The sequence below is a fragment of the Ascaphus truei genome, chromosome 11 (genome assembly GCF_040206685.1).
Source record: "Ascaphus truei isolate aAscTru1 chromosome 11, aAscTru1.hap1, whole genome shotgun sequence".
Taxonomy (NCBI): Eukaryota; Metazoa; Chordata; class Amphibia; order Anura; family Ascaphidae; genus Ascaphus; species Ascaphus truei.
The window spans coordinates 51,079,423-51,104,793 of NC_134493.1; the positions used below are offsets into that span (position 1 = coordinate 51,079,423).

The window sequence follows — 25,371 nt, forward strand, 5'->3', positions numbered from 1 at the left end:
TGGAGGCGCTGCCGCTGCAGGTAAGAGAAATAAATATATAAATAAAATAAATACACGTAAAAATTGAGATTGCAAAAAGTCTCTGGGTCTCTTCAATAGAAGGTGGCAACCCTGATTATATACCATTGAAACAGTACCCAGTGGTTGTGCAGCACTCTGGGGCTTGTTTTTCCCTCCTTACTCTATCACTGATTCTCCGGATATTAGGCTGAGCAAGGGACACGTGTCTGCTTTCACTTGTCTGCTTTTTAGTATGCACAGCAATAAGTAATAATATGAGGAAGTGATGCCATAATTATATGACGTGCAAATCCACTGCAAACCATTTGGCAATATTTAACTACTGAGTTCTTAAAAAAAAAATATATATATATATATATATATACACACATATATATATATATACTAGCTGAGAGCCCCGGCGTTGCCCGGGATGTTTGTGGTGTGGGGGTGGCATTTGGTTGGGGAGTGGTCCACGCGGCCCATGGCAGTGTGCGGTGGTACTGCTGCTGTGGCTGTACTGATGGTGATTGTATCGGTGTGCTGATTTGGGAGGGTTCGTTGCTGATGTGGGGGTGCGGATGTGGGGGTGCGGATGTGGGTGTGCCGATGGGGAGGTGCGAAGGTGCCAATGTGTGGGTGCTGATGGTGTTGATGGGGGCTGGGAATGGTGGGGAGCCGAGAATGCCAGTGTGCTGGGGGGGGGGGGGGGCATGGGATACCGGTGTGCTGATGTGGTGGTGCTGGGGATAGTGTATGTGTGTGTATACGTGTGTGTGTGTATATATACACATGTGTGTGTATACATGTGTGTATACATGTTTGTGTGTGTGTGTGTATACATGTTTGTTTGTAAACATTGTGTATGTGTACGTGTGTTTGTGTATACATGTGTGTGTGTATACATGTGTGTGTGTGTATACACGTGTGTGTGTGTGTATACACGTGTGTGTGTGTGTGTGTATACACGTGTGTGTGTGTGTGTGTATAGACGTGTGTGTGTGTGTACACGTGTGTGTGTGTGTGTATACACGTGTGTGTGTGTGTATACACGTGTGTGTGTGTGTGTACATGTGTGTGTGTGTGTACATGTGTGTGTGTGTGTGTGTGTACACGTGTGTGTACACGTGTGTGTACACGTGTGTGTACACGTGTGTGTGTGTGTACACGTGTGTGTGTGTGTGTACACGTGTGTGTGTGTGTGTACACGTGTAAGTGTGTGTGTGTACACGTGTAAGTGTGTGTGTGTACACGTGTGTGTGTGTACGTGTGTGTGTGTACACGTGTGTGTGTACACGTGTGTGTGTGTGTGTACAGGTGTGTGTGTGTGTGTGTGTGTGTACACGTGTGTGTGTGTGTATGTGTGTGTGTGTGTGTACACGTGTGTGTGTGTGTACACGTGTGTGTGTGTGTACACGTGTGTGTGTGTGTGTACACGTGTGTGTGTGTGTGTGTGTGTACACGTGTGTGTGTGTACACGTGTGTGTGTGTGTGTACACGTGTGTGTGTGTGTGTGTACACGTGTGTGTGTGTGTGTGTACACGTGTGTGTGTGTGTGTGTGTACACGTGCGTGTGTGTGTGTACACGTGCGTGTGTGTGTGTACACGTGTGTGTGTGTACACGTGTGTGTGTGTACATGTGTGTGTGTACACGTGTGTGTGTGTACACGTGTGTGTGTACACGTGTGTGTGTGTGTACACGCGTGTGTGTGTGTACACGTGTGTGTGTACACATGTGTGTGTGTGTGTACACGTGTGTGTGTGTACACGTGTGTGTGTGTACACGTGTGTGTGTGTGTGTGTACACGTGTGTGTGTGTACACGTGTGTGTGTGTGTGTGTACACGTGTGTGTGTGTGTGTACACGTGTGTGTGTGTGTGTGTGTACACGTGTGTACACGTGTGTGTGTGTGTGTGTGTGTGTACACGTGTGTGTGTGTGTGTGTACACGTGTGTGTGTACACGTGTGTGTGTGTGTACACGTGTGTGTGTGTACACGTGTGTGTGTGTGTACACGTGTGTGTGTGTGTGTGTGTGTACACGTGTGTGTGTGTGTACACGTGTGTGTGTGTACTCGTGTGTGTGTGTGTGTACACGTGTGTGTGTGTACACGTGTGTGTGTGTGTACACGTGTGTGTGTGTGTACACGTGTGTGTGTGTACACGTGTGTGTGTGTGTACACATGTGTGTGTACACATGTGTGTGTGTACACATGTGTGTGTGTGAGTACACGTGTGTGTGTGTACACGTGTGTGTGTGTACACGTGTGTGTGTGTGTACACGTGTGTGTGTGTGTACACGTGTGTGTGTACACGTGTGTGTACACGTGTGTGTGTGTGTGTGTGTACACGTGTGTGTGTGTGTGTGTGTACACGTGTGTGTGTGTGTACGTGTGTGTGTGTGTACACGTGTGTGTGTACACGTGTGTGTGTACACATGTGTGTGTGTGTGTGTGTACACGTGTGTGTGTGTGTGTACACGTGTGTGTGTGTGTGTGTGTGTGTACACGTGTGTGTGTGTGTGTGTGTGTACACGTGTGTGTGTGTACACGTGTGTGTGTACACGTGTGTGTGTGTGTACACGTGTGTGTGTACACGCGTGTGTACACGTGTGTGTGTGTACACGTGTGTGTGTGTACACGTGTGTGTGTGTGTACACGTGTGTGTGTGTGTGTGTGTGTACACGTGTGTGTACACGTGTGTGTGTGTGTACACGTGTGTGTGTGTGTGTGTGTGTACACGTGTGTGTGTGTACACGTGTGTGTACACGTGTGTGTGTGTGTGTGTACACGTGTGTGTGTGTACACGTGTGTGTGTACACGTGTGTGTGTGTGTACACGTGTGTGTGTGTACACGTGTGTGTGTGTACACGTGTGTGTGTACACGTGTGTGTGTGTACACGTGTGTGTGTGTGTACACGTGTGTGTGTGTGTACACGTGTGTGTGTGTGTACACGTGTGTGTGTGTGTGTGTACACGTGTGTGTACACGTGTGTGTGTGTGTGTGTACACGTGTGTGTGTGTGTACACGTGTGTGTGTGTGTACACGTGTGTGTGTGTGTGTGTGTACGTGTGTGTGTGTGTACACGTGTGTGTGTACACGTGTGTGTGTACACGTGTGTGTGTGTGTACACGTGTGTGTGTGTGTGTGTGTGTACACGTGTGTGTGTGTGTGTGTGTGTACACGTGTGTGTGTGTGTGTACACGTGTGTGTGTGTGTACACGTGTGTGTGTGTGTACACGTGTGTGTACACGTGTGTGTGTGTGTACACGTGTGTGTGTGTACACGTGTGTGTGTGTGTGTACACGTGTGTGTGTGTGTGTGTGTACACGTGTGTGTGTGTGTGTACACGTGTGTGTACACGTGTGTGTGTGTGTGTGTGTACACGTGTGTGTGTGTGTGTGTGTGTACACGTGTGTGTGTGTGTGTGTGTGTGTGTACACGTGCGTGTGTGTGTACGTGTCTGCGTGTGTCTACGTGTGCCTGCGTGTCTACGTGTGCCTGCGTGTCTGCGTGTGCCTGCGTGTCTGCGTGTCTACGTGTGCCTGCGTGTCTACGTGTGCCTACGTGTGCCTGCGTGTCTACGTGTGCCTGCGTGTCTACGTGTGCCTGCGTGTGTATGTGTACGTGTATGTGTCTACGCGTGTGTGTCTACATGTGTGTGTATACATGTGCCTACGTGTGTGTATATACGTGTGTGTATACGTGTGTGTACGTGTGTGTACGTGTGTAGGGCAGGGAGGGTGGGGGGCCGAAGGGGCAGGGCCGGGGGGGGGGGGGGGAGGGTGAAGGGCAGAGGCCGGGGGGGGGGGGGGGGGGGCAGGGCCAGGGGGGGGGTGAAGGGGGGGGGGGGGTGAAGGGCAGGGCCGGGGGGGGGTGAAGGGCAGGGCCGGGGGGGGGGGCCGGGGGGGGGGTGAAGGGCAGGGGCCGGGGGGGGGTGAAGGGCAGGGCCGGGGGGGGGGGCAGGGCCGGGGGGGGGGGGGTGAAGGACAGGGCCGGGGGGGGGGGTGAAGGGCAGGGCCGGGGGGGGGGGTGAAGGGCAGGGCCGGGGGGGGCTGAAGGGGCCGGGGGGGGGGGGGTGAAGGGCCGGGGGGGGGGGGTGAAGGGCAGGGGGGGGGGGTGAAGGGCAGGGGCCGGGTGAAGGGCCAGGGCGGGTGAAGGGCCAGGGGGGGGGTGAAGGGCCAGGGCGGGGGGGGGGGTGAAGGGCCAGGGCGGGGGGGGGGGGTGAAGGGCCAGGGCGGGGGGGGGGGGGGGTGAAGCGCCGGCCCGGGTGAAGCGCCAGGGCCCGGGGGGTGAAAGATCTCTTCCCGTGCGGTTACTTACCTCGCACCGGGCCGCGCTCCTCCTCGGGTTCCTCGGCGGTTCCCCCCGGCGATGCGGAGCTGAGACGCTCAGGTGAGGGGGGGGTGTGGGCCGCGGCCCCGTGCAGCTCCCCGACAGAGACAGCTAGGCCTGAGAGCCGGAGCAGCGCGCGCGGGGATGGGGAGCTGGGGGCGCGGCCTCTAGGCCTGAAGGTGAGAGCGGCGACAGTGTGCTCTGGGGGAGGGAGCACCGGGAGAGCACCAGGAGAGAGGGTGCTCTGGGGGGGGGGGGGAGGGAGGGTGCTCTGGGGGGGGGGGGAGGGAGGGTGCTCTGGGGGGGGGGGGGGGAGGGGGGGAGCACCGGGGGAGAGGGTGCTCTGGGGGGGGAGGGGGGGAGCACCGGGGGAGAGACGGGTGATGTTGAGGTCCCGCGGAGTGGTGATAGGGGGGTAGTTCCGTTGTTGCGGGCCAGCGGCAGGAAAGGGGGGGGGGGGCGGACAGAGGGTGAGGAGGGGGGTGAGGGGCTCCGGAGCAGCATCGTGCTGTGGATGTTCGGGTGAGTGGGGGGGGGGGGGGGGTGAGGGGGCTCCGGAGCAGCATCGTGCGGTGGATGGTGGGGGGGGGGGGGTGAGGGGCTCCGGAGGAGCATCGTGCGGTGGATGTATGGGTGAGGGGGGTGGGGTAGTTTTTGGGTGTGCTCCGGGGATGTTCGGGTGAGGGGGGGGGGGGTGTGATGGAGCATCGTGCGTTGTATGTTCAGCAGCGTGCGTTTGCTGTTGGTGTGAGGGGGGGGTGATGGAGCATCGTGCGTTGTTTGTTTGGGTGAGGGGGGTTGGGTGATGGGCTGCAGTAGCGGGAGAGCTGTGGCGTGCGTTTGTAGTGTGCATGAGGTTGGGGGGGGGTGATGGTGGAGGGGGGTGCATGAGGTTGTGGGGGGTGGTGGTGGAGGGGGGTGCATGAGGTTGGGGGGGTGGTGGTGGAGGGGGGTGTTTGTAAGAGGCAGTGCGGTGAGTGTTAGGTGCTTAGAAGCATTCCCAAAGGTCACTGAGGGGTGGGACAATGTGGCAGTGGTGTTGGCCAAAGGCCAATGAGAGTCAGTGAGGGGTGGGACAGTGGGGTGAGGGGTGGGACAGTGTGGCAGTGGTGTTGGCCAAAGGCCAATGAGAGTCAGTGAGGGGTGGGACAGTGGGGTGAGGGGTGGGACAGTGTGGCAGTGGTGTTGGCCGAAGGCCAATGAGAGTCAGTGAGGGGTGGGACAGTGTGGTGAGGGGTGGGACAGTGTTGAGGTGGAGTGACAGGCCAAAGGTGCAATGCGATTGGCCCTAGGGGACACAAGGCATGCAGACAAACATACAGACATTTCAGAAATATATAGTAGCTATACACACCACACATACATATATACACACCACACATATATATATATATATATATATACACACACCACACATACACACACATATATACATATATACACACACACACACACACACAACACACATATATACACACACACCACACATATATACACACACACACACACACCCTGCAGCCCGTTTTTCACACACACACACACACACACACACACACACACACACACACACACACACACACACACACACACACACACACACACACACCCTGCAGCCCGTTTGTCACACACACACACACACACACACACACAACACACACACACCCTGCAGCCCGTTTTTCACACACACCCTGCAGCCCGTTTTTCACACACACCCTGCAGCCCGTTTTTCACACACACACACACACACACACACACACACACACACACACACACACACACACACACACACACACACACACACACACACACACACACACACACACACACACACCCTGCAGCCCGTTTTTTCACACACACACACACACACACACACACACAACACACACACACCCTGCAGCCCGTTTTTCACACACACCCTGCAGCCCGTTTTTCTCACACACACACACACACACACACACACACACACACACACACACACACACACACACACACACACACACACACACACACACCTTGGTGCTGTCTGGTGGCTCTGCAGTTGCAATGCCGGGCAGGCTGCAGCCCCATTGGATGGGAGCGGTCACGTGACCGCTCCTATGCTTCCCCTCAGAGGTTTTTTTTTTTTTTTTTTTTAAATGAGCTAGCAGCCCTTGTTTCCCGCTGCTGGCGGCCCTGATCGCGGCGCCCCTCTAGCCAAGCCGCGGCGCACCAGGGCGCCGCGGCGCACAGTTTGGGAAACACTGCTGTACCTGATTCGGCAGTCTGTGGTAGCAGACGTGAAGGTTTTGATAGCTGTGAAGCGTGGCCCCAGAGCGTTCCCAAAACTCAGTGAGGGGTGGGACAGTGTGGAAGTATTAGGGCATTGGTGTTGGACGCAGGCCAATGAGAGGTGTGCGGGGGCGGGCATTGGACGCAGGCCAATGAGAGTCAGTGAGGGGTGGGACGCAGGCTAATGAGAGGTGTGCGGGGGCGGGCATTGGACGCAGGCCAATGAGAGTCAGTGAGGGGTGGGACAGTGTGGCATTGGTGTTGGACGTAGGCCAATGAGAGGTGTGCGGGGGCGGGCATGGCCTGAGCAGGAGTGACAGGCCCAAGGTCCAATGCGATTGACCCTTGGGACGCAGACATACAGTGATTTCACAAATATATAGTAGATAGTGTTCGACAAATCCATTCACCTACAGGCCCGTGGCGACTGGATTTGACCCCGTAGCGACCTCCTCATGGCTGCCCAAGCAGGGCAAGAATGGGGGCGGGACTAGGTGGCGAGTAGATTTTTTGGTTCGGCGAGTAGATTTTTGGGTGATTTGTCAACCACTGTGTGTGTGTGTGTGTGTGTGTGTGTGTGTGTGTGTGTGTGTGTGTATATATATATATATATACACACACACACACACACACACACACATATGCAGAAAACAAGGAGAAAAAACAGGCGCACTCCTAGTGTGATAAAGTATAAAACAGTATTTATGGGATTGTAAAATATAAAAAGCGCACTCACAAACAGAGTTAAAATAATAGCATTTATGAGATATACTCAATCGCCTTGAAGCTGTGAAGGGAATGTATCAGTCTGTCCCGTTGGTGCCACCTCTGGTGTATCCGTTGGTTCAGCAAGGTGTACTGGAGCCACCGCAGCCAGATGATGTAATAATCAGCAACACGGTCAGAGACTCCCTCCAGATACACCTCCCACAGCTCTCACTGCTCACCTGCAGGCAACTGCAAAACCGGAAGTGGCAGCAGTCCCAAGCAAAATAGCAACAGCTCCAAGGTACTCTCTCCGTTCGTGCAGTAATGTCAGCCACAAACTCGCCTCTTTGGGAAACGCCCTACGCGTTTCGTCACTAAGGACTTCGTCAGGGGAACTGTAAATGTAAATGTAAATAAAACCTGCAAATGACATGAAAATGCACTCTATCTTTGCCATCTGTTTTACATATGATGCCAGCCTCATAGACACCAAGGGCATTTCTTAAAACCCTTCCCCGTGCAAACATTATCATTGTATTTGTCCTGTCTCCTGTTTAGTTGTCTTCTTGTTTCTGTCTGTTGCCTTAGCAAAATTCCCTCTCTCTACCTCTCAGGTTTGGGCCGTTCCATTCCCCCTGTCACTTGGTACAGGCCAAACGCTTTCCTTCTTGTTCTGTGTTGTAATTTAGCCTTTTTAGAGAGATTGCTGCCTCTGCTAAGGTTCTCCCAACTGCTCTCCCTGTGAGGGCGCTTTGTTTCTTACCTATTCCTTTATACACCCTCAAACCTGTTTCCCCCTTTTATTTCTGTTTATGTTCTTATAATAAAAACTCCAGAAATTAAAAGAAAACTCCATTTTGTATAGGAGAAGGAATTGAGTAAACTGCCTGTCTCAACTCATTAGCCGCAGTAAGGCTGGGACAGAACAGTATTGCTTAGCCTTGTTTGATTTTGGCAACGGTGTTACTGCAATTTAGTGAGTCTATCTTGACTATGAAATCAAGATTAATAAGAGAGTACTCATTAATACTGATTGTACTCTCCCAATCTCTTTATATACCATTATCATACTTAGGGGCCTATGCAGAAAGCAGCGCTAGAATAAATTGGAGAGTTTAAAAAAAAGTAGCTTTAATGGAGAGTTTTTTTCTCCATATGCAGAAAGGGCATAAAACTGCATTTAGAATCCTGTCTGCATATGGAGAGTTTCAACCGGCGATATGAGCGCTGTTGAAACTAGTGGGAAAAAAATCGCGTTTTTTTTTTCCTCCCCCACCGGCCGCCGAGCGCCAGCTTCTTGCTGGCGAAGCAAAATGTTGAAAATCGCGCCATTTTTTTGGCGCAAACAGCCACTAGATGGCGTTCGCGGCTCTCTGAATACGGCCGTTTTCAACACTGGAGAGATTTAGGTTCTCTCCAGCCGCGCGGCGAGTTTCAAAAAAAAAAAAAAAATGGCGCTTTTTTTAAAACTCGCCATTATCTGCCTTTCTAAAGGCAGATTTCGGCAAAACATGCCGCTTTCCCTGTTAGCGCTGCTCTCTGCATGAGGCCCTTAATCTCTTCAATATGTAAACAGATATAGCAAAATAAAAAAATATTAATCAAGCAATATATTCCACAGCTGAACAATCACATTTCTCCCTGTCTTGTGAACATTTTGGTAAATATTTCTAAATGTGGAGACTTTTGCAAGGCTTTTGGTGGTTTGTTAATATCATGAAGCTCACTTTGACTGAAAAAAATGAACAAAAGTTTCAACTTTTTTCTTTTTAGAGAAACTTTATTAAAAAAATAAAAGGTCTGCACAAACTATTGACCTAGGTATTCATTTTTGAAAAAGTATTGCATGAACATTTGCAAAAATGAACTGGAATAACTTTACACGGCTTGATTCAGCACTACTATGAATCAAGAGCCAGCAGAATGCGAAACTGCCACATTAGTGTCAACTCCCCATCATAATGTCCATTCGTGACCCATGTTAATGATTCCCTTACCATGTACTTTACACCTTACACCCATGGATCTTCCATAATTTCCACCCATTTATGTATGGTACACATCATTCTCCAGCATCTTTCTATGGTTTTTTCACTTGTCTGTCTGACAAAGCCTTCTGATGTTTCCATACAGCAATATGGAGAGACAGGGACATATATTGTGCTGGAGCTGGCCCTGGAGAAGCCATTGGTCCCTAAACGGATGGCAGAAGAAATGGCCTTGAGGTAAGTAACAGGTGACAAATTCACACTAAGAAAATGCCTTTTTTTTTAAACCTCTTCACTGCCAGAGGGTCTAGCAACAGGGGCAGTGAAAAGGTTAAAATCTGCAATTTAACACATTAACATTATTAGGTATGTTTCACAATTAATTAATAATGAATATCATAGTATGTTTTAAAGAAATGACCTGTATTGATTATATAGGTGAGTAGCCATCACAGGATAGGAGTTCTTTCAAGTCAATTTTGTAGCAAAACCAGGGCATTTTCACTCTGCACTTATGTATCAAAGCATTTTGCTCCAATGGTCTGTCAGTAGGAGGCCCTGGGGAAGAGTTAGATGGTGCGCAAATTATAATAAAATGTATCACAGTCTGCGTTTCTCTGCCTGTGCCTTTTATTTGCCCCCGCCCCACCAAATCCTTCTCATCTGAAGTGGCAAAAGTCTCCTGTTAGAAACTGCTCTTGCATATGCCACAGCTCAACACCAGAAAACTGAGCATTGCGTCTAAACACATTTTTCTCTACGTTACTACATAGACTTCCTAGACTTTTTAACTCCCTTGCTTTAACTCGTGTGACTTCTCTGCCTATTTTGTAGTCTAGTTGCTAGCCTAACAAACACAATGCATCCCTCCTTCTCCAGAACTCCCCTCAACATTGGCCTCCAAAAGGGGAGCTACTGTAGATCACAACCAGGGAATTACAGACCTGTAATTCTGACATCAATAGTGGGGAAGTTACTTGAAGGTTTAGTACAAGATAATATTCAGAAATACCTAATTGATAACAAAACTATTAGTAAAGGTCAGCATGGATTTATGAAGAATAGGTCGTGCCAAACTAACCTTATTAGTGTCTTTGAGGAGGTAAGTAGGAATTTAGACCAGGGTAATTATGTTGATGTGGCCTACTTAGATTTTTCAATGGCTTTTGATATGGTGACACACAAGAGATTATTGTACAAAGTAAAGGAAATTGGACTTGGTAAAAATATTTGCACCTGTATTGAAAACTGGTTGAAGGACCAGAGAGTTGTAATAAATGGAACCCTTTCAAGTTGGCTGAAAGTTGTGAGTGGAGTACCTCAAGGATAGATTCTGGTACCCATGCTTTTTAACTTGTTTATTAATGACCTTGAGGTTGGCATAGAGAGCAGTCTCCATCTTTGCTGATGAAATTGTGTAAGGTAGTAGAATCAGAGCATGTTGTAATTTCTCTCCAGGAGGACTTGAATAGACTTGAAACTTGAACAGCTAAATGGCAGATGAGGTTTAATAAAGATACATGTAAAGGTTATGCAATTGGGAAAAAAAGAATATACAGAGAACTTACAAATGAAATGGGGGAAAATCAGGTGAATCCTTGATGGAGAAGGATTTAGGAGTGCTTGTAGACAGCAGGCTAAGCAATAGTGCTCAATGTCATGCAGTAGCTGCAAAGGCAAATAAGATCTTATTTTACATTAAACGGGGAATGGATGGAAGGTAATTATGCCCTTCTATAAACCATTAATTAGACAACACCTTGAATATGGAGTACAGTTTTGGTCACCACTCCATAGAAAAGACATTTTGGAACTACAAAAGTGTAGAGAAGAGGCACTAAATTAATAAAGGGGATGGGAAAATATGGCTTATGAGGACAGGCCAGCTAATTTAGATTTGTTTACATTAGAAAAGAAGTGTTTAAGAGGGTTTATGATAATTAAAACAAATGTTTTCAGGGACATTACAAGGAGCTTTCAAAAGAACTATTCATTCCAAGAGCAGTTCCAACAACACAGGGTCATTCCTTAAGGGTGGAGGAAAGGAGATTTCACCAGCAACAGTAAGGGCAGTTACAATGTGGGATTCGTTACCCATGGGGACTGTGATGACAGATACAATAGATATCTTCAAAAAAAGTTGGACATCTTTTTAGAAAGGAAAGGTATACAGGGATATACCAAATAAGTAAACATGGGAAGGATTTATCCAGGGAGAAATCTGATTGCCAATATTTGGAGTGAGGAAGGAATTTAATTTCCCCCCTATGAGACCGCATTAGAAGATGTTTAATGGGTTTTTTTTGTTTGCCTTACGCTGGATCAAAATACAGCACTGTATATACAAATATAGGATAAGTATCTGCCATCTAAATTTAGCATTGGTTGAACTTGTTGGACAAAGGTTTATACAGCCTCATCTAATATGTAACTAAGTACACAATTCTTAATTTACTATTCATTTAAGGCCAAAGCTAGCAATCAATCAATAGTTTACTAAAAATGCTTTCACTCTCTTCATACTACACAAGCATCAAAATATTTAGGCCCTTTTTCTGTACGGTGTGATAGAGCAGATATCGTGCTATCGCATGAAAATCCCCATTAAGGTAAATGGGACTTTTCATGCAATAGTACTGTACGTCATTTACACTATCACACCTTACAGAATGAGCTCCTTAAACCTTTTGTGTTACATGTGAGTTATGGGCTTTTTCTTTACTGTGGAGCAATGATGTATTATTGGCCAAATTGGTCTAAATTGTAGAATTCCTGCTCTGTGAGCAATGCCAGGAATTTTTGGCATCTCACTAAGTTGGCTGCAGCATCTTTCCGCCATCCCACCACTCATGACGAGCAGTCGGGCCCATGTACCCAAACAAACCCCTGGCTGCCCTGTTTGAGCGGGGGATGAGCTATTATTAATGGATGGAAAAAACAACCGAAACCGACTGCCGCAGGAGTGGGACCGGTCCGGAAAGGCCATCCGGACGTTGTTGGGGTGGGGTGAGGGGATGCCGGCCGTCCATTGTTGAAGTAGTATGGGGGAGGGGATACCAGGTTGCCATTTCTTGAATTGGTTGAGGGAGGGGAGACCTGGCAGCCAGGCTATGTAATGATGGAGTGGACAGGAGGAGGACATGCCAGGCTAAGTAATGATGGGGTGGGCAGAAGGAGGACATGCCAGGCTATGTAATGATGGGGTGGGCAGGAGGAGGACATGCCAGGCTATGTAATGATGGAGTGGACAGGAGGAGTACATGCCAGGCTATGTAATGATGGGGTGGGCAGGAGGAGTACATGCCAGGCTATGTAATGATGGAGTGGGCAGGAGGAGGACATGCCAGGCTATGTAATGATGCAGTGGGCAGAAGGAGGACATGCCAGGCTATGTAATGATGGGGTGGACAGGAGGAGTACATGCCAGGCTATGTAATGATGGAGTGGGCAGGAGGAGGACATGCCAGGCTATGTAATGATGCAGTGGGCAGGAGGAGGACATGCCAGGCTATGTAATGATGGGGTGGGCAGGAGGAGGACATGCCAGGCTATGTAATGATGGAGTGGGCAGGAGGAGTACATGCCAGGCTATGTAATGATGGGTTGGGCAGGAGGAGGACATGCCAGGCTATGTAATGATGGGGTGGGCAGGAGGAGGACATGCCAGGCTATGTAATGATGGGGTGGGCAGGAGGAGGACATGCCAGGCTATGTAATGATGGGGTGGGCAGGAGGAGGACATGCCAGGCTAAGTAATGATGGGGTGGACAGGAGGAGGACATGCCAGGCTATGTAATGATGAGGTGGACAGGAGGAGGACATGCCAGGCTATGTAATGATGGGGTGGACAGGAGGAGGACATGCCAGGCTATGTAATGATGAGGTGGACAGGAGGAGGACATGCCAGGCTATGTAATGATGGGGTGGGCAGGAGGAGGACATGCCAGGCTCTGTATGATGGGGTGGGCAGGAGGAGGACATGCCAAGCTATGTAATGATGGGGTGGGCAGGAGGAGGACATGCCAGGCTCTGTATGATGGGGTGGGCAGGAGGAGGACATGCCAAGCTATGTAATGATGGGGTGGGCAGGAGGAGGACATGCCAGGCTATGTAATGATGGAGTGGGCAGGAGGAGGACATGCCAGGCTATGTAATGATGGGGTGGGCAGGAGGAGGACATGCCAGGCTATGTAATGATGGAGTGGGCAGAAGGAGGACATGCCAGGCTATGTAATGATGCAGTGGGCAGGAGGAGGACATGCCATTCTATGTAATGATGGGGTGGGCAGGAGCAGGACATGCCAGGCTATGTAATGATGGAGCGAGTGCGTAATGGCGATTCTGAGCAGGCAAAAAACACAAAATATAATACAATAAATAATAATACTAGGTATAATAAAAGGTATCATTTATCCTATAATAGTAGTAATCCTCTCAGGACAGGTGATTACTTGGCCATAAATGCCATGGGGAAGGGAGGGTTCACCTCTTCCACCTTGGGCATTAATGGTCAGGTAACGCTCTATCCTTAGTGGATTATTACTTAAGTAATTCCAAAGTGACATTGACTGAATTACAGAGCAATGTTTAGAAAATCAGTACAGTGGTTTGAACACTCCCCCCAAAACGTCGGCTTTTACATGGAAATCAATAGACGTTTACTGCGAAATATAGGAGTAGAAAACACGAAGTACTGTACTTTTAGGAAGAATAAGTGGTATGCAGAGTTGTCGGTTATACTTCCTCTTTAACTGCTTCCCCTGTGACCTTCTATTGGTAAACTTGAAGAGCTGGATTTGTAGCATTATTTCTGGAGCTACTGTACAGTTAGGGGCATACAGCACCACGGCCAGCTCCCTGCTTTAGGATTCAGTATCATCTCCTTCTGCAATCCTGTGTTTCCTTGGCTTTGGGTGCTGGTTTCTCATTGATCTCCTTGAAAGCTTCTGGCTTATATTGTCATCTAGGGCTCTGTATCCCTTTGCCCTGCACTATATCCTGCTGTCAAAACACATGTACCAGCATTGCTCCACCAGGCATTTAAACAGAAATGCTTGTCCTGATTTCACCTTCAAGCTTCACCCTCTATCCTGATCCCAGCCCTGCCTATATGTCTACCATTGTTCTAGAATCCTGGTTACCAAGACACCTGTTCTGTTTACTGTGTCATTAAACCACTCATCGGAAGGCATTTGTGGCCAGTATATGACCTCCAAGGTTTGATTATACTGTGGTGATTAAGAGCGGATTATCAGGGGTGAGCCACTTTTTCTGTGACCATTACACCCCATGTGGGAAATCTGAAAGGTGTTCCAAGCACCAAAGCTTTAACCACAGATATTGCCACTAAATGTTTTTCTTAGCAGAAGGTAGAATCCTTCCGCGACATTGACTGGATCTTTAAGTGAATATTCCTCAAGCCAAGTAGAAGACTAACATACATAACACACCTTCCAACTAACATAGGGTAAACATGTGACAATGATCCAGTCTGGTCTTCTATCCGATCTTACTCCATTATCTAAATGTTAACTGGCCAGCAAATAGGAGTACAAAACCTGGACTGGATCACCTTCACTCTGTGACCTGGAATTATTCCCTGCCTTGTGAAGGCATTATGGGATCGTCTTTAAATGTTGACTTTAAGTTTGAAGGGACACTGAAGCAAGAATATGGAGACACATGGTTTTCCTCCCTCTCTGCCTCATTCCTGGTGATCTATTCATTTTCTCTGTTCATGTTGCCACCCACAGAGTAAAGGAACTTATTCCTCCACGGCCAGAACTTTCCCGTCGGACTGCAGGAGCACAGAAGGTAAGAGCTAGAACAGAGTTAAACATAATTAATACAAAGTGTGTCAGGTCCATACTTCTTAAGTGGTGCTGTTCATTGGGTCTCAAAGCAAAGCAGCACATGAATGAATTGAATGTCCTTTAGTCACCAAGGTGCAGGAAATATTATCCTGAAAATGCTACACTTTTGACATATGTGTACACAAAGTCAGGGCTGCCGACGGGGGTGGACATGTCCATTGCCAAGTCCTTGTCACCGAGGTTGCAGTGGGTCCCAGTGATTACATCAGCCAATTGGTGCCCCTATTTCTCCTGCTCATCAATTCAGCCTGCAACCCCCTCCGACCCCCTAACATCCCTTGGGCTCAACCGTTTGTCCGGGGGCCCACATCATGGCTGGCTTCCTGGACCTGTGGTAATCCTGTCGGAGAGCATAGACAAAGTAAACACCACTGCATACCTGGAGTTAAATTCACAGGGCAAAACTTATTGGATAATTGAACAGCTCTTTGCTGTATAATTATTAGGCTAACATTCATTTTCAGGCTATATATACTCTTTCCTGGTAGGTCTTCATATCCCAAACAGAATAGTTGACATTGCCTCCCTCTCCATCTCCTTGTCTGGTGCTGTATCAAATGCCGGTGCTATACCAAATGTAGTCCCATAGCTTAGAAGCACTACCACCAGTGAAATAAAACACAGAACTGCAGACGCACTTACAGGTACTAGAATTCCCTCCTACTGTCTCTATATGTTCTCCTACCTACCAATTAGATTGTAAGCTCCTCGGAGCAGGAACTCCTCTTCCTTAATGTTACTCTTATGTCTGAAGCACTTATTCCCATGACCTGTTATTTATATTATTTGTTATTTATATGATTACAACATGTATTACAACTGTGAAGCGCTATGTATATTTGTGGCGCTATATAAATAAAGACATACAATACAATACAGAAAAAAGACATATATATATATATATATATATATATACATGTAGAGGTATCAGTACCGTGTTAGCCGAGTTTCAATAATCAAAAAATAAATAGATGATACCGTTCTGTGGCTAACGAAATGCTTTTATTTGTGCGAGCTTTCGAGATACACTGATCTCTTCTTCCGGCGATGTTACAATGAATGAAGCAAAAGGTATATTTAAAAACAGTGTCTCTTGGAATGTTATCTGTGCTGTTCCTTCCCCCGGTGTGGATGTGTTTTATGGCTAGAGGTGTCAAAAGGTTACTGTGAAAGCAAGTGAAGAAAGAGTGTGTATGTGTATCAGTGTGAATAAAAATGAATGGAGAGCCCACAGTATATACAGTGCTTTACACAAGGTGTGTGTGGAGTGGGAGTGGATATAAATGGTGAGGGTGGGTGTGGAAATGTGAGAGTTTGTAGCACAACTAAAAGTGTGTGTGGATACTAAGTGGTCCCTATTGGTGTATAGGGATGGAAAAACAAGGAGTATTAGTATGTGTGAGAGACAGCTGTGTGTGCATACATTTAGCACAGTATGTACAGACATGGCCTTTAGCGCTCATGGGACGAGAGTTCACTAGTGTCAGTAATGACTCATAAAATTTCGACATTTTATGAGTCATTACTGACAATAGTGAACTCTCGCCCCATGAGCGCTAAAGGCCATGTCTGTACATACTGTGCTATATGTATGCACACACAGCTTTCTCTCACACATACTAATACTCCTTGTTTTTCCATCCCTATACACCAATAGGGACCACTTAGTATCCACACACACTTTTAGTTGTGCTACAAACTCTCACATTTCCACACCCACCCACACCATTTATATCCACTCCCACTCCACACACACCTTGTGTAAAGCACTGTATATACTGTGGGCTCTCCATTCATTTTTATTCACACTGATACACATACACACTCTTTCTTCACTTGCTTTCACAGTAACCTTTTGACACCTCTAGCCATAAAACACATCCACACGGGGGAAGGAACAGCACAGATAACATTCCAAGAGACACTGTTTTTAAATATACCTTTTGCTTCATTCATTGTAACATCGCCGGAAGAAGAGATCAGTGTATCTCGAAAGCTCGCACAAATAAAAGCATTTCGTTAGCCACAGAACGGTATCATCTATTTATTTTTTGATTATATATATATATATATATATATATATATATATATGGAATCACCATAACATGTATATTAATTACTCCTAATAATTATAATTAATCCTAATACAGCTAAACCCCGTTATAACGCGGGTCTCGGGGTCCACCCCGAGACCACCGCGTTACTAACGGGGTCGCGAGAAAAAAAAAATGGCCGCCGCTTTAACGCAGATTCATCCAGCGGGACAGGAGATGGGAGCGGGCATGTCCCTCCAGTCCCCGCTTCCCCCTGTCACCGCGGGACAGCCCGCGGCGCAGGAGATGGGAGCGGGGATGCCCCTCCGGTTCCGGCTTCCCCCTGACACCACGTGAATAGAAAAAAAAATGCTATACAACCAGTTTCCGCCGTACAGCTCCCTGCCGCGCGACCTCCCCACCGACGCCACCACCACAACGGCAGTACTTTCTGGTACTATATTTAAAAATCGCCACGGTCTGAAGTGTAAGTGTCTGTGAGTGTCTGTGAGTGTCTGTGAGTGTCTGTGAGTGTCTGTGAGTGTCTGTGAGTGTCTGTGAGTGTCTGTGAGTGTCTGTGAGTGAGAGGGAACTGGCAGGCAACATCCACTCCTCACGAGCCGCACGGCGCATGCGCACGGCGAACGTGAGGGGTGCCTGCATAAGTGTGCTGCTTTGGAGACAGGTAAGCAGTCTCCGGAAGACCGCTAACCCCCCCCCTCCCCCCCGCCGCAGCACAGGGCCCTCGCGCAGCAGTACAGGGCCCGCCGTAGCCACAGCGCAGGGCCCCGCCACCCCCCCACAGCACAATGACTTCCCACCCCCCGCCCCGGGCCCTAACACCCACCTACCTGCCCCCCCGCGCTGCACCGGGCCATCCTACCAGCCCACACAAGCTAGATTTTCCACTGACTTGGAGCAGTATATACAGTATTTGTAAGGGTGCATTATTTATTAATACAGTATATAGCTATAAATTGGTCCTTTAGAAGTGGGAATTTTTGTGAGTTGTGATAACTTTTTATATTTAAAGAGTGTTTAATGCTCCTCCTTTTAGTTTAAGCTTGTATAGAATACAGGTGCAGTGTGAGCAATGAGGAGTGTGTGTGCAGTGTACAGTGTGTGTGCAGTGTGTCAGTGTGTACAGTGTGAGCAATGAGCAGTGTGTGTGCAGTGTGCAGTGTGTCAGTGTGTGCAGTGTGTGTGTAGTGTGCAGTGTGTGTGCAGTGTGCGTGCAGTGTGTCAGTGTGTGCAGTGTGAGCAATGAGCAGTGTGTGTGCAGTGTGCAGTGTGCAGTGTGTGTGCAGTGTGTCAGTGTGTGCAGTGTGAGCAAGGAGCAGTATGTGTGCAGTGTGCAGTGTGTGTGCAGTGTGTCAGTGTGAGCAATGAGCAGTGTGTGTGCAGTGAGTGTGTGCAGTGTGTGCAGTGTGCAAAAAAAAAAAAATTAAATTTAAATTTTTTTTTTTTTTTTTTTTTAAACGGGAGCCACGGGAAAACCGCGTTATAACCGAATCGCGTTATAACGGGGTTTAGCTGTAGTTATAATAGTTTATCTCTTATGAAATATATCTATTATACTAGTGTACAGTATATCACAACAAAATGCAGCTCTGATCTGTAATAGACTGTGTGTTCAGTCTTCTGTAGAAAAATCTCTTTGATACAAAAAGCGCAGATGAATCAATGACAAAAAAGATTTGTATATAGTGAAGTCCATAACCATATTAAATGTGTGGAATCCCAAAATATACTGTACACTAACATGAGGTCAATAATAAACTGGCACTTGTCAATATCACGCAGCTAGAAAACTGCTCCTTGTTATTGGGTAGATCTGCAGTAATTCACTCAAAATGAAACAAAAAAGCAGGGCATGGTGCAGTATATAGAAACCGTGTATTGTAGCAATACTATCAGGTTATCCCACTCACATTTAGCAAGTATCAAATAGACGGTGTACAAGTTTACGGCATATCTGTAACAGTGTCCAAGTGTACCCCGAGCAGACCTCGAGATACCGTCTCTGACTCAGCTACTCATACAGCATAATCCATCAAGCCATTTAAAGGCCTTAATCTACCATTTTATACTGTGTGTGTGTGTACAGGCATACCCCAGTTTAAGGACACTCACTTTAAGTACACTTGCGAGTAAGTACATATCGTCCAATAGGCAAATAGCAGCTCGCGCATGCGCTTGCCACCACGTCCTGAACAGCAATACCGGCTCCCTACCTGTACCGAAGCTGTGCGCAAGCGGGGAGACTATAGAGCCTGTTACAAATGCGTTATTTACATCAGTTATGCACGTATATGACGTTTGCATTACAGTATATGCATCGATAAGTGGAAAAAAGGTAGTGCTTCACTTTAAGTACATTTTCACTTTACATACATGCTCCGGTCCCATTGCGTACGTTAATGTGGGGTATGCCTGTATATCAGTCTGTGAATAACATACTTCATACAACTTCACAAGCTTAATGTAAAATATACAATACAGAAATCCTCTATATACATGAATTTCACAAAATAGAAATATATATTTTACTGAAGCGTTTCGTTCTGATGGGAACTTTGACAAAGAAACGCGTCACAGTGTGCTTTTGGCATGTGTACATCCGTTTTTTGATCATTATATTTGGCATTTTTCATTAATTGCGTTTGGACTACTTTTTGGCTAGCAGTGCACTGCCCCGCAGCATTTTTTGTATTTAAATACAGAAGCCCCAAATACACACTAATTATATCCAACTAAATGAAATGGAATTTATAAACATATTACATATCAAAAATCGTATGAAGGCTTAAATATAAATTAAAATAAAAGTAATTTCATCAATGACAATGAAACTATAGAACATCTATTCATTCTAGAAACCAACACCAAAGAAATAGCAGAATATCAAGACCACTACCAAAAAGAGAGGAAATAGCCCCAATTTCAGACTATAAAAGCACTAAGGTCTATTTCCACAATAAGACCTCCTGGAATGAGTGTACCCAATGTATGGATCCAGAAGGTCTCTCTTCAAATTAATCCAGAATCCAGAAGTTCTCTCTTCAAATTAATTTCTTATTTTGATCTCCACCCCTCCAATCTTGCCCTACCCATTCGATCTCAATATATATAAATCCAATGGGATTTGCATTATGGCAACTAGGAAATGTTTCGGGATACTATGTATCTGAGTTATTTTTGTTATGTTACGCACATGCCCTAGGTAGTTATGCCCTATGTAGGATATGTAGCCCAACTCATTTCACCTGGCAATCCCCAGATGCAGAGAAATCAGTCAACATCTGTAGGAGGGGTCCTCGATTTTATATTCCTCAAATCTGTCAATGAAAAGGAACTAATAAAACCAAACCCTAGTTTTCATGACACTTGATTAAAGTGAATGTTTCAAGTTTTTAAATATAACTAGCATAACATATGCATAGCCAGCAGATCTCAAAGGTTATTAATTCAACATTACTCTTTGTTTCTCATCCATCATGCCCTGCTCCTCTTTGCACTTACTGTGTCTGCTCCTCTCTGTGCACACTACACTCCCCCCTCTCCTACTCATCTCATCTGTCTCCTTCTTTCCTTACTGTCTTTTTCTGTTTCCTCCTCCTACTCACCTTGCTGTTGCACCCCCTCCTGTCCTTTGTGCACACTGCTCTCCATTCCCTCCTCCTCGTCATCCATCTGTCTCCGCCTCTCCTTGCTGTCTCTCTGTTTCCTCCTCTCCTTGCTGTGTTGCTCACTTCTCACCTCCTTGCTGTGTATTCTTCCCATCTTTGCTGTTTGTTGCACTCCCTCCTGCCCCATGTGCACACTGCTCTCCATTCCCTTCTCGTCTGTGTGTGTGTGTGTGTGTGTGTGTGTGTGTGTGTGTGTGTGTGTGTGTGTGTGTGTGTGTGTGTGTGTGTTCAGTGTTCGCAAATATAAATAAAATGTATTGTGTAGAAGGGAAGAATAGGGCAAATTGGATAGAAAATGAAAGATGAATCTGATATGGGAATTCTTTTGAATTAATCACTTGCAGTGCACTCTAGAATAATATTTAAACAGAGAGGGAGTGGTTCAGTGAGTAAAGACACTGACTGGCACCGAGAGTTTGAAGCAGGGGAGCCTGGTTCAATTCCCGATATCTGCTCCTTGTGATCTTGGGCAAGTTACTTTATCTCCCTGTGCCTCAGGCACCAAAAACATAGATTGTAAGCTCTACGGGGCAGGGACCTGTGCCTGCAAAATGTCTCTGTAAAGCGCCACGTAAAACTAGCAGCGCTATACAAGAACATGCTATTATTGTTATTATTATTATTATATAGCCTCATATGGCATTAAAAGGACCTTTTTTTACTAAGAAGTGCTATTTATTAAGACACCTGTCCTGGAGGACGCTTTACGCTGCCATTTTAGTTACTGAGCCACAAAGTAACCTTATTTACTAAGCGGGTTTACTCCATAAAAAAACTTCCATACTGGAAGACACCTTGCAGCCCATTCACTTGAACGGGTCGGAAAGGGCCATATCTACTAAGCTGTGCTGAAAGTGCCTTATGGGGTAGCACTGCTTAGTAGAATCCTATTATTATCTTCCCATAAGGCAGTTGCAGATTATCAAAGCCAGATCACGAGTATTACCAACTCTATCCTGGATGAGTACTGTGAGCTGTTTGGACAGCAGGAAGCTGATGGGCGTGAGGTGGACAGGCAAACATTGGAGGAGCAAAAGTGCCAACTCAACTATGAGCTCAACTGCTCTGGGAAATACTTTGCATTCAAGGAGCAGATTAAGGTAAGGATCTCTAAGTATGACCACATCTCAATAAGGACAGGACATACCTGAGCTCATAGCTTAAGAAGAAAATACAAAGATGAACAACTAGAATGATTTGTATGATAACACTTGTCTAGGAAAACTGAACAATGTCAAGTTTTTTTGCCTGGAAGAATGGAGTGACGGGAGGATATGATAGAGTACAAATATGAGAAAACCAAGAAGCCTCAAATATTGATTTTGCTGCTTTATTGTTCCTAGCGATAATGTAATATATCCAGTTATAATATAGAATATCTCCATAGGATTTCCAGAGGTTTCTGTGGGATTCTTAGTGCAGAATATCACAACATGTAACACCAAGAAGGAACAAAGAAGCTGGCTGCATGTTTATGTTCCAGAAGAAGAAGAATCATGCTAGAACATGAAGTCATGGTGGGAAACTGGAGGGTGGCAGGTTTATGGAAATATAAGGATGTCCTCCATTGAAAGGGTTCTGCATGCATGAATCATCCTCTAAACAGTTGTTAGTACATTAAAGGAATGCAAAACGACTTTGTATAAGAATAATGGTACACTAAATATGGAAAGATCCAGGGCTCATATGGGGTTGGTTTCTTTACATTCTCACTTAAAGTGCAAAAGAAAAGTCAATTTTGTCTGTTCCCACTCGGCAGCATGCGGTGGTGAAGATTGTGAGAGAGAAGTATATGAAGACTACAGCATTTGAGGACCCAGAGCAGCTGCAGGCTTTCCTGAGCGATCTCTATGTCTACCTGGTGGACCAGATGCACATTGCTCTTAACCAGGTACTGTAATAACAAGGCAGTGAAGAAGAGGAATGAGACAGGAAAGAGAGAGGCAAAAGAGAAGTGCAATACAGTATGTGAAAAAGAAAGGGACCTTTTTATTAGGCAAAGAAAAGTTTGCTTTAATGCCATTTCTTGCTCCCAGTTTTGTGAAATTAAAGAAACCTATTAACCTAGTTACCTGCGTCTGGCATAAATTGGTAGCTAGAGAGAATTTTACTTTTCTGCTTGCAGATGCATTATATGTAAAAAAAACAAACAAAAAAAACATATTAATCAAGATTATTAAATGTAACACAGGTCATTAGCCAGGGAGGTTTACATGATATGAAACCTGCGAGTTTGTTTTTAACTGATAAACTAGGAGAAAAGATTACAAAGATGCAGAATTTGATACATCCCATTTTGATGCGTGCATTACTTGACTCCTCCCTAAATCATCCTGTTGACAATGAAAATAAATCCTTCCTTTACCAATTTCCTAGACTTTGTTTGATAACAGAGAAGAGCAGCCTGCTCCTCCTATGACAGACATGGGGCAGCTCCTCCGATTTGCCAAGGAAGCCGAGATCACTGAAGACTTTAAGTTGGCAGAGATGTACTACCAAGAGGTAAGGAGTCACTACCAAGCTCCAGATATTAACTTTCATATGAGCCAATGGATCCGCCTGAGTAAACGTTCCCTTATCACCTGAGATAATAAGGTGGTATATTTCCCAAAGGAATGCCCTTTAAAAACATTGTGCCCAAACACACCAGCAAAAGGGATTATATAACCAAGAAGTAATTCATTTTCACGTGGCTGAATTGGAAGTTCAACTGTTCACTGCCGAAGGGCTCGCAATAAAATTACAGATAAATACAGCAGCAAAAGGGTTCTGGACCATGTTTATTAAGCAGTGCTATTCCACAGGATAACCTTCCAACTCCAGAAGCTGTCTTCTAAAATATTAGAACATATGGCCCCAAATCCCTAATGTTGGTTGTATGAACCAGTTTACATCTTATCACGCCCTTTTGTGCCCTCCGCAGAGGTTGGCTCGTGACCGACAGTGCGTTGATCATTGGCTGGATTATGGGAGTTTCAAGCTCCTGATTGGCGATAACATCAAAGCCCAAGAGTGTTTCCATGAGGCGGTGATTCTAAACCGCGAACATCTTCACAGGTGGGAAGGCTCGCCCTACTGTATCTTAATTCTGTGTTTGCATGATGGATACTGTAGATCATTTGCTGAAAATTGTCCTCACAGGGAAATTGAAATGGCTGCCCCCACCCACACACATTTGAAATGGTCACAGCTGATACCAGTGAAATAATAAATGGGTGACATTTAAAAAAAGGAACTAATAAAACAGCAGAATATAAATCTGTTTATGTTATTAGTTCATTCCTGTTTTTTGTCAGGATTGACACTTTACGTGCAGGGGCAGTGCCATCTTTTTTGGTGCCTTGAATAGGAGTAGTCTGAGGGGTCTGTCACCTCAACACTATTGTTCCACAACCCCTAACTTTTCGAATGACACATCAACTATATACTTAGATAACAAGTGGGGGGGGGGGGGGGGGTTCTATCTTTTTTGGCTTGTTTAGAGCTGATTGTTAAAAAGTATAAACTTTCTCCTAAATGACTAACGTCATATGATACCCCACAACTGTTTAGATCTAAAGTCCCAAATAAGTGGCAGTTGTAGTTTCTAGGCCAGATACCAATTACATTTAATGGGATAATTTTAACGTCTCAATACAAATAGGTGCCAGCTAAGCTTAGTGGGGTCTTAAAGACACACCCCAATTAAAAAAAAACTGTAATCTTAATGTTTTCATTTAATGCAATAACTTTGCGTGTTTAATATATATATATATATATATATATATATATATATATATACAGTGTTCGACAAACCTATACATTTGCTCGCCCCGGGCGAGTGGATTTAACCCCCGGGCGAGTAAATATTGGCCCAAGCAGCACACGTTTGGTACTAGGTGGCGAGTAGACTTTTTTGTGTAGCGAGTAGATTTTTTGGTAATTTGTCAACCACTGTATATATATATATATATATATATATATATATATACACTGTATACTGTATATAATTATCATTAGAATATTCAAGCTAAATCGCCCCAAGTATTGTACTTCATGGTTCTCCTCTGTGTGCTGCATACATTAAGGTTATTTTTTTACTGGTGTGTTCATGTTCAGAACGGACATTGCTCCCTCTGTGCACAGCTTGCTCCTCTGTGGTATAATGGCAGTGCTAATGGATCACTACAGCGATGCTGAGGTTTTCTTCGAAGATGCTACCTGTGTGAATCCCAGCAGTGTCTTGGCTTGGACGATGCTAGGTATGAGGTTCTTTCCTGTGTGTTCGTACATGGAGAAGTGCCAGTGTATCCTGCTGCATGAGCATCTTTGCTATTTGTTTTGTGCCAGTGTGTCCTGCTGCATGAGCATCTTTGCTATTTGTTTTGTGAAAAGCTACCAACATTTGCAAGTGTGCTAAGCACATACCTATTAAGGTTGCATATATTGTTGTTATAATAAGAATTGTTCCATACATTATGCTATCTTATTTTTGTTCTG

The 25,371-nt window shown here is 46.0% G+C and overlaps 1 protein-coding gene across 1 annotated transcript in view; it reads left to right on the top strand.

Moving 5' to 3' along the window:
- Positions 1-25,371, top strand: part of CFAP70 (cilia and flagella associated protein 70) — a 72,743-nt gene that overhangs the window by 26,172 nt on the left and 21,200 nt on the right. Inside the window, 7 exon segments of the mRNA XM_075566191.1 lie at positions 9,443-9,534; positions 15,051-15,111; positions 21,801-21,992; positions 22,652-22,783; positions 23,269-23,394; positions 23,816-23,949; positions 25,018-25,133. Coding sequence (XP_075422306.1) covers positions 9,443-9,534; positions 15,051-15,111; positions 21,801-21,992; positions 22,652-22,783; positions 23,269-23,394; positions 23,816-23,949; positions 25,018-25,133 — 853 coding nt within the window.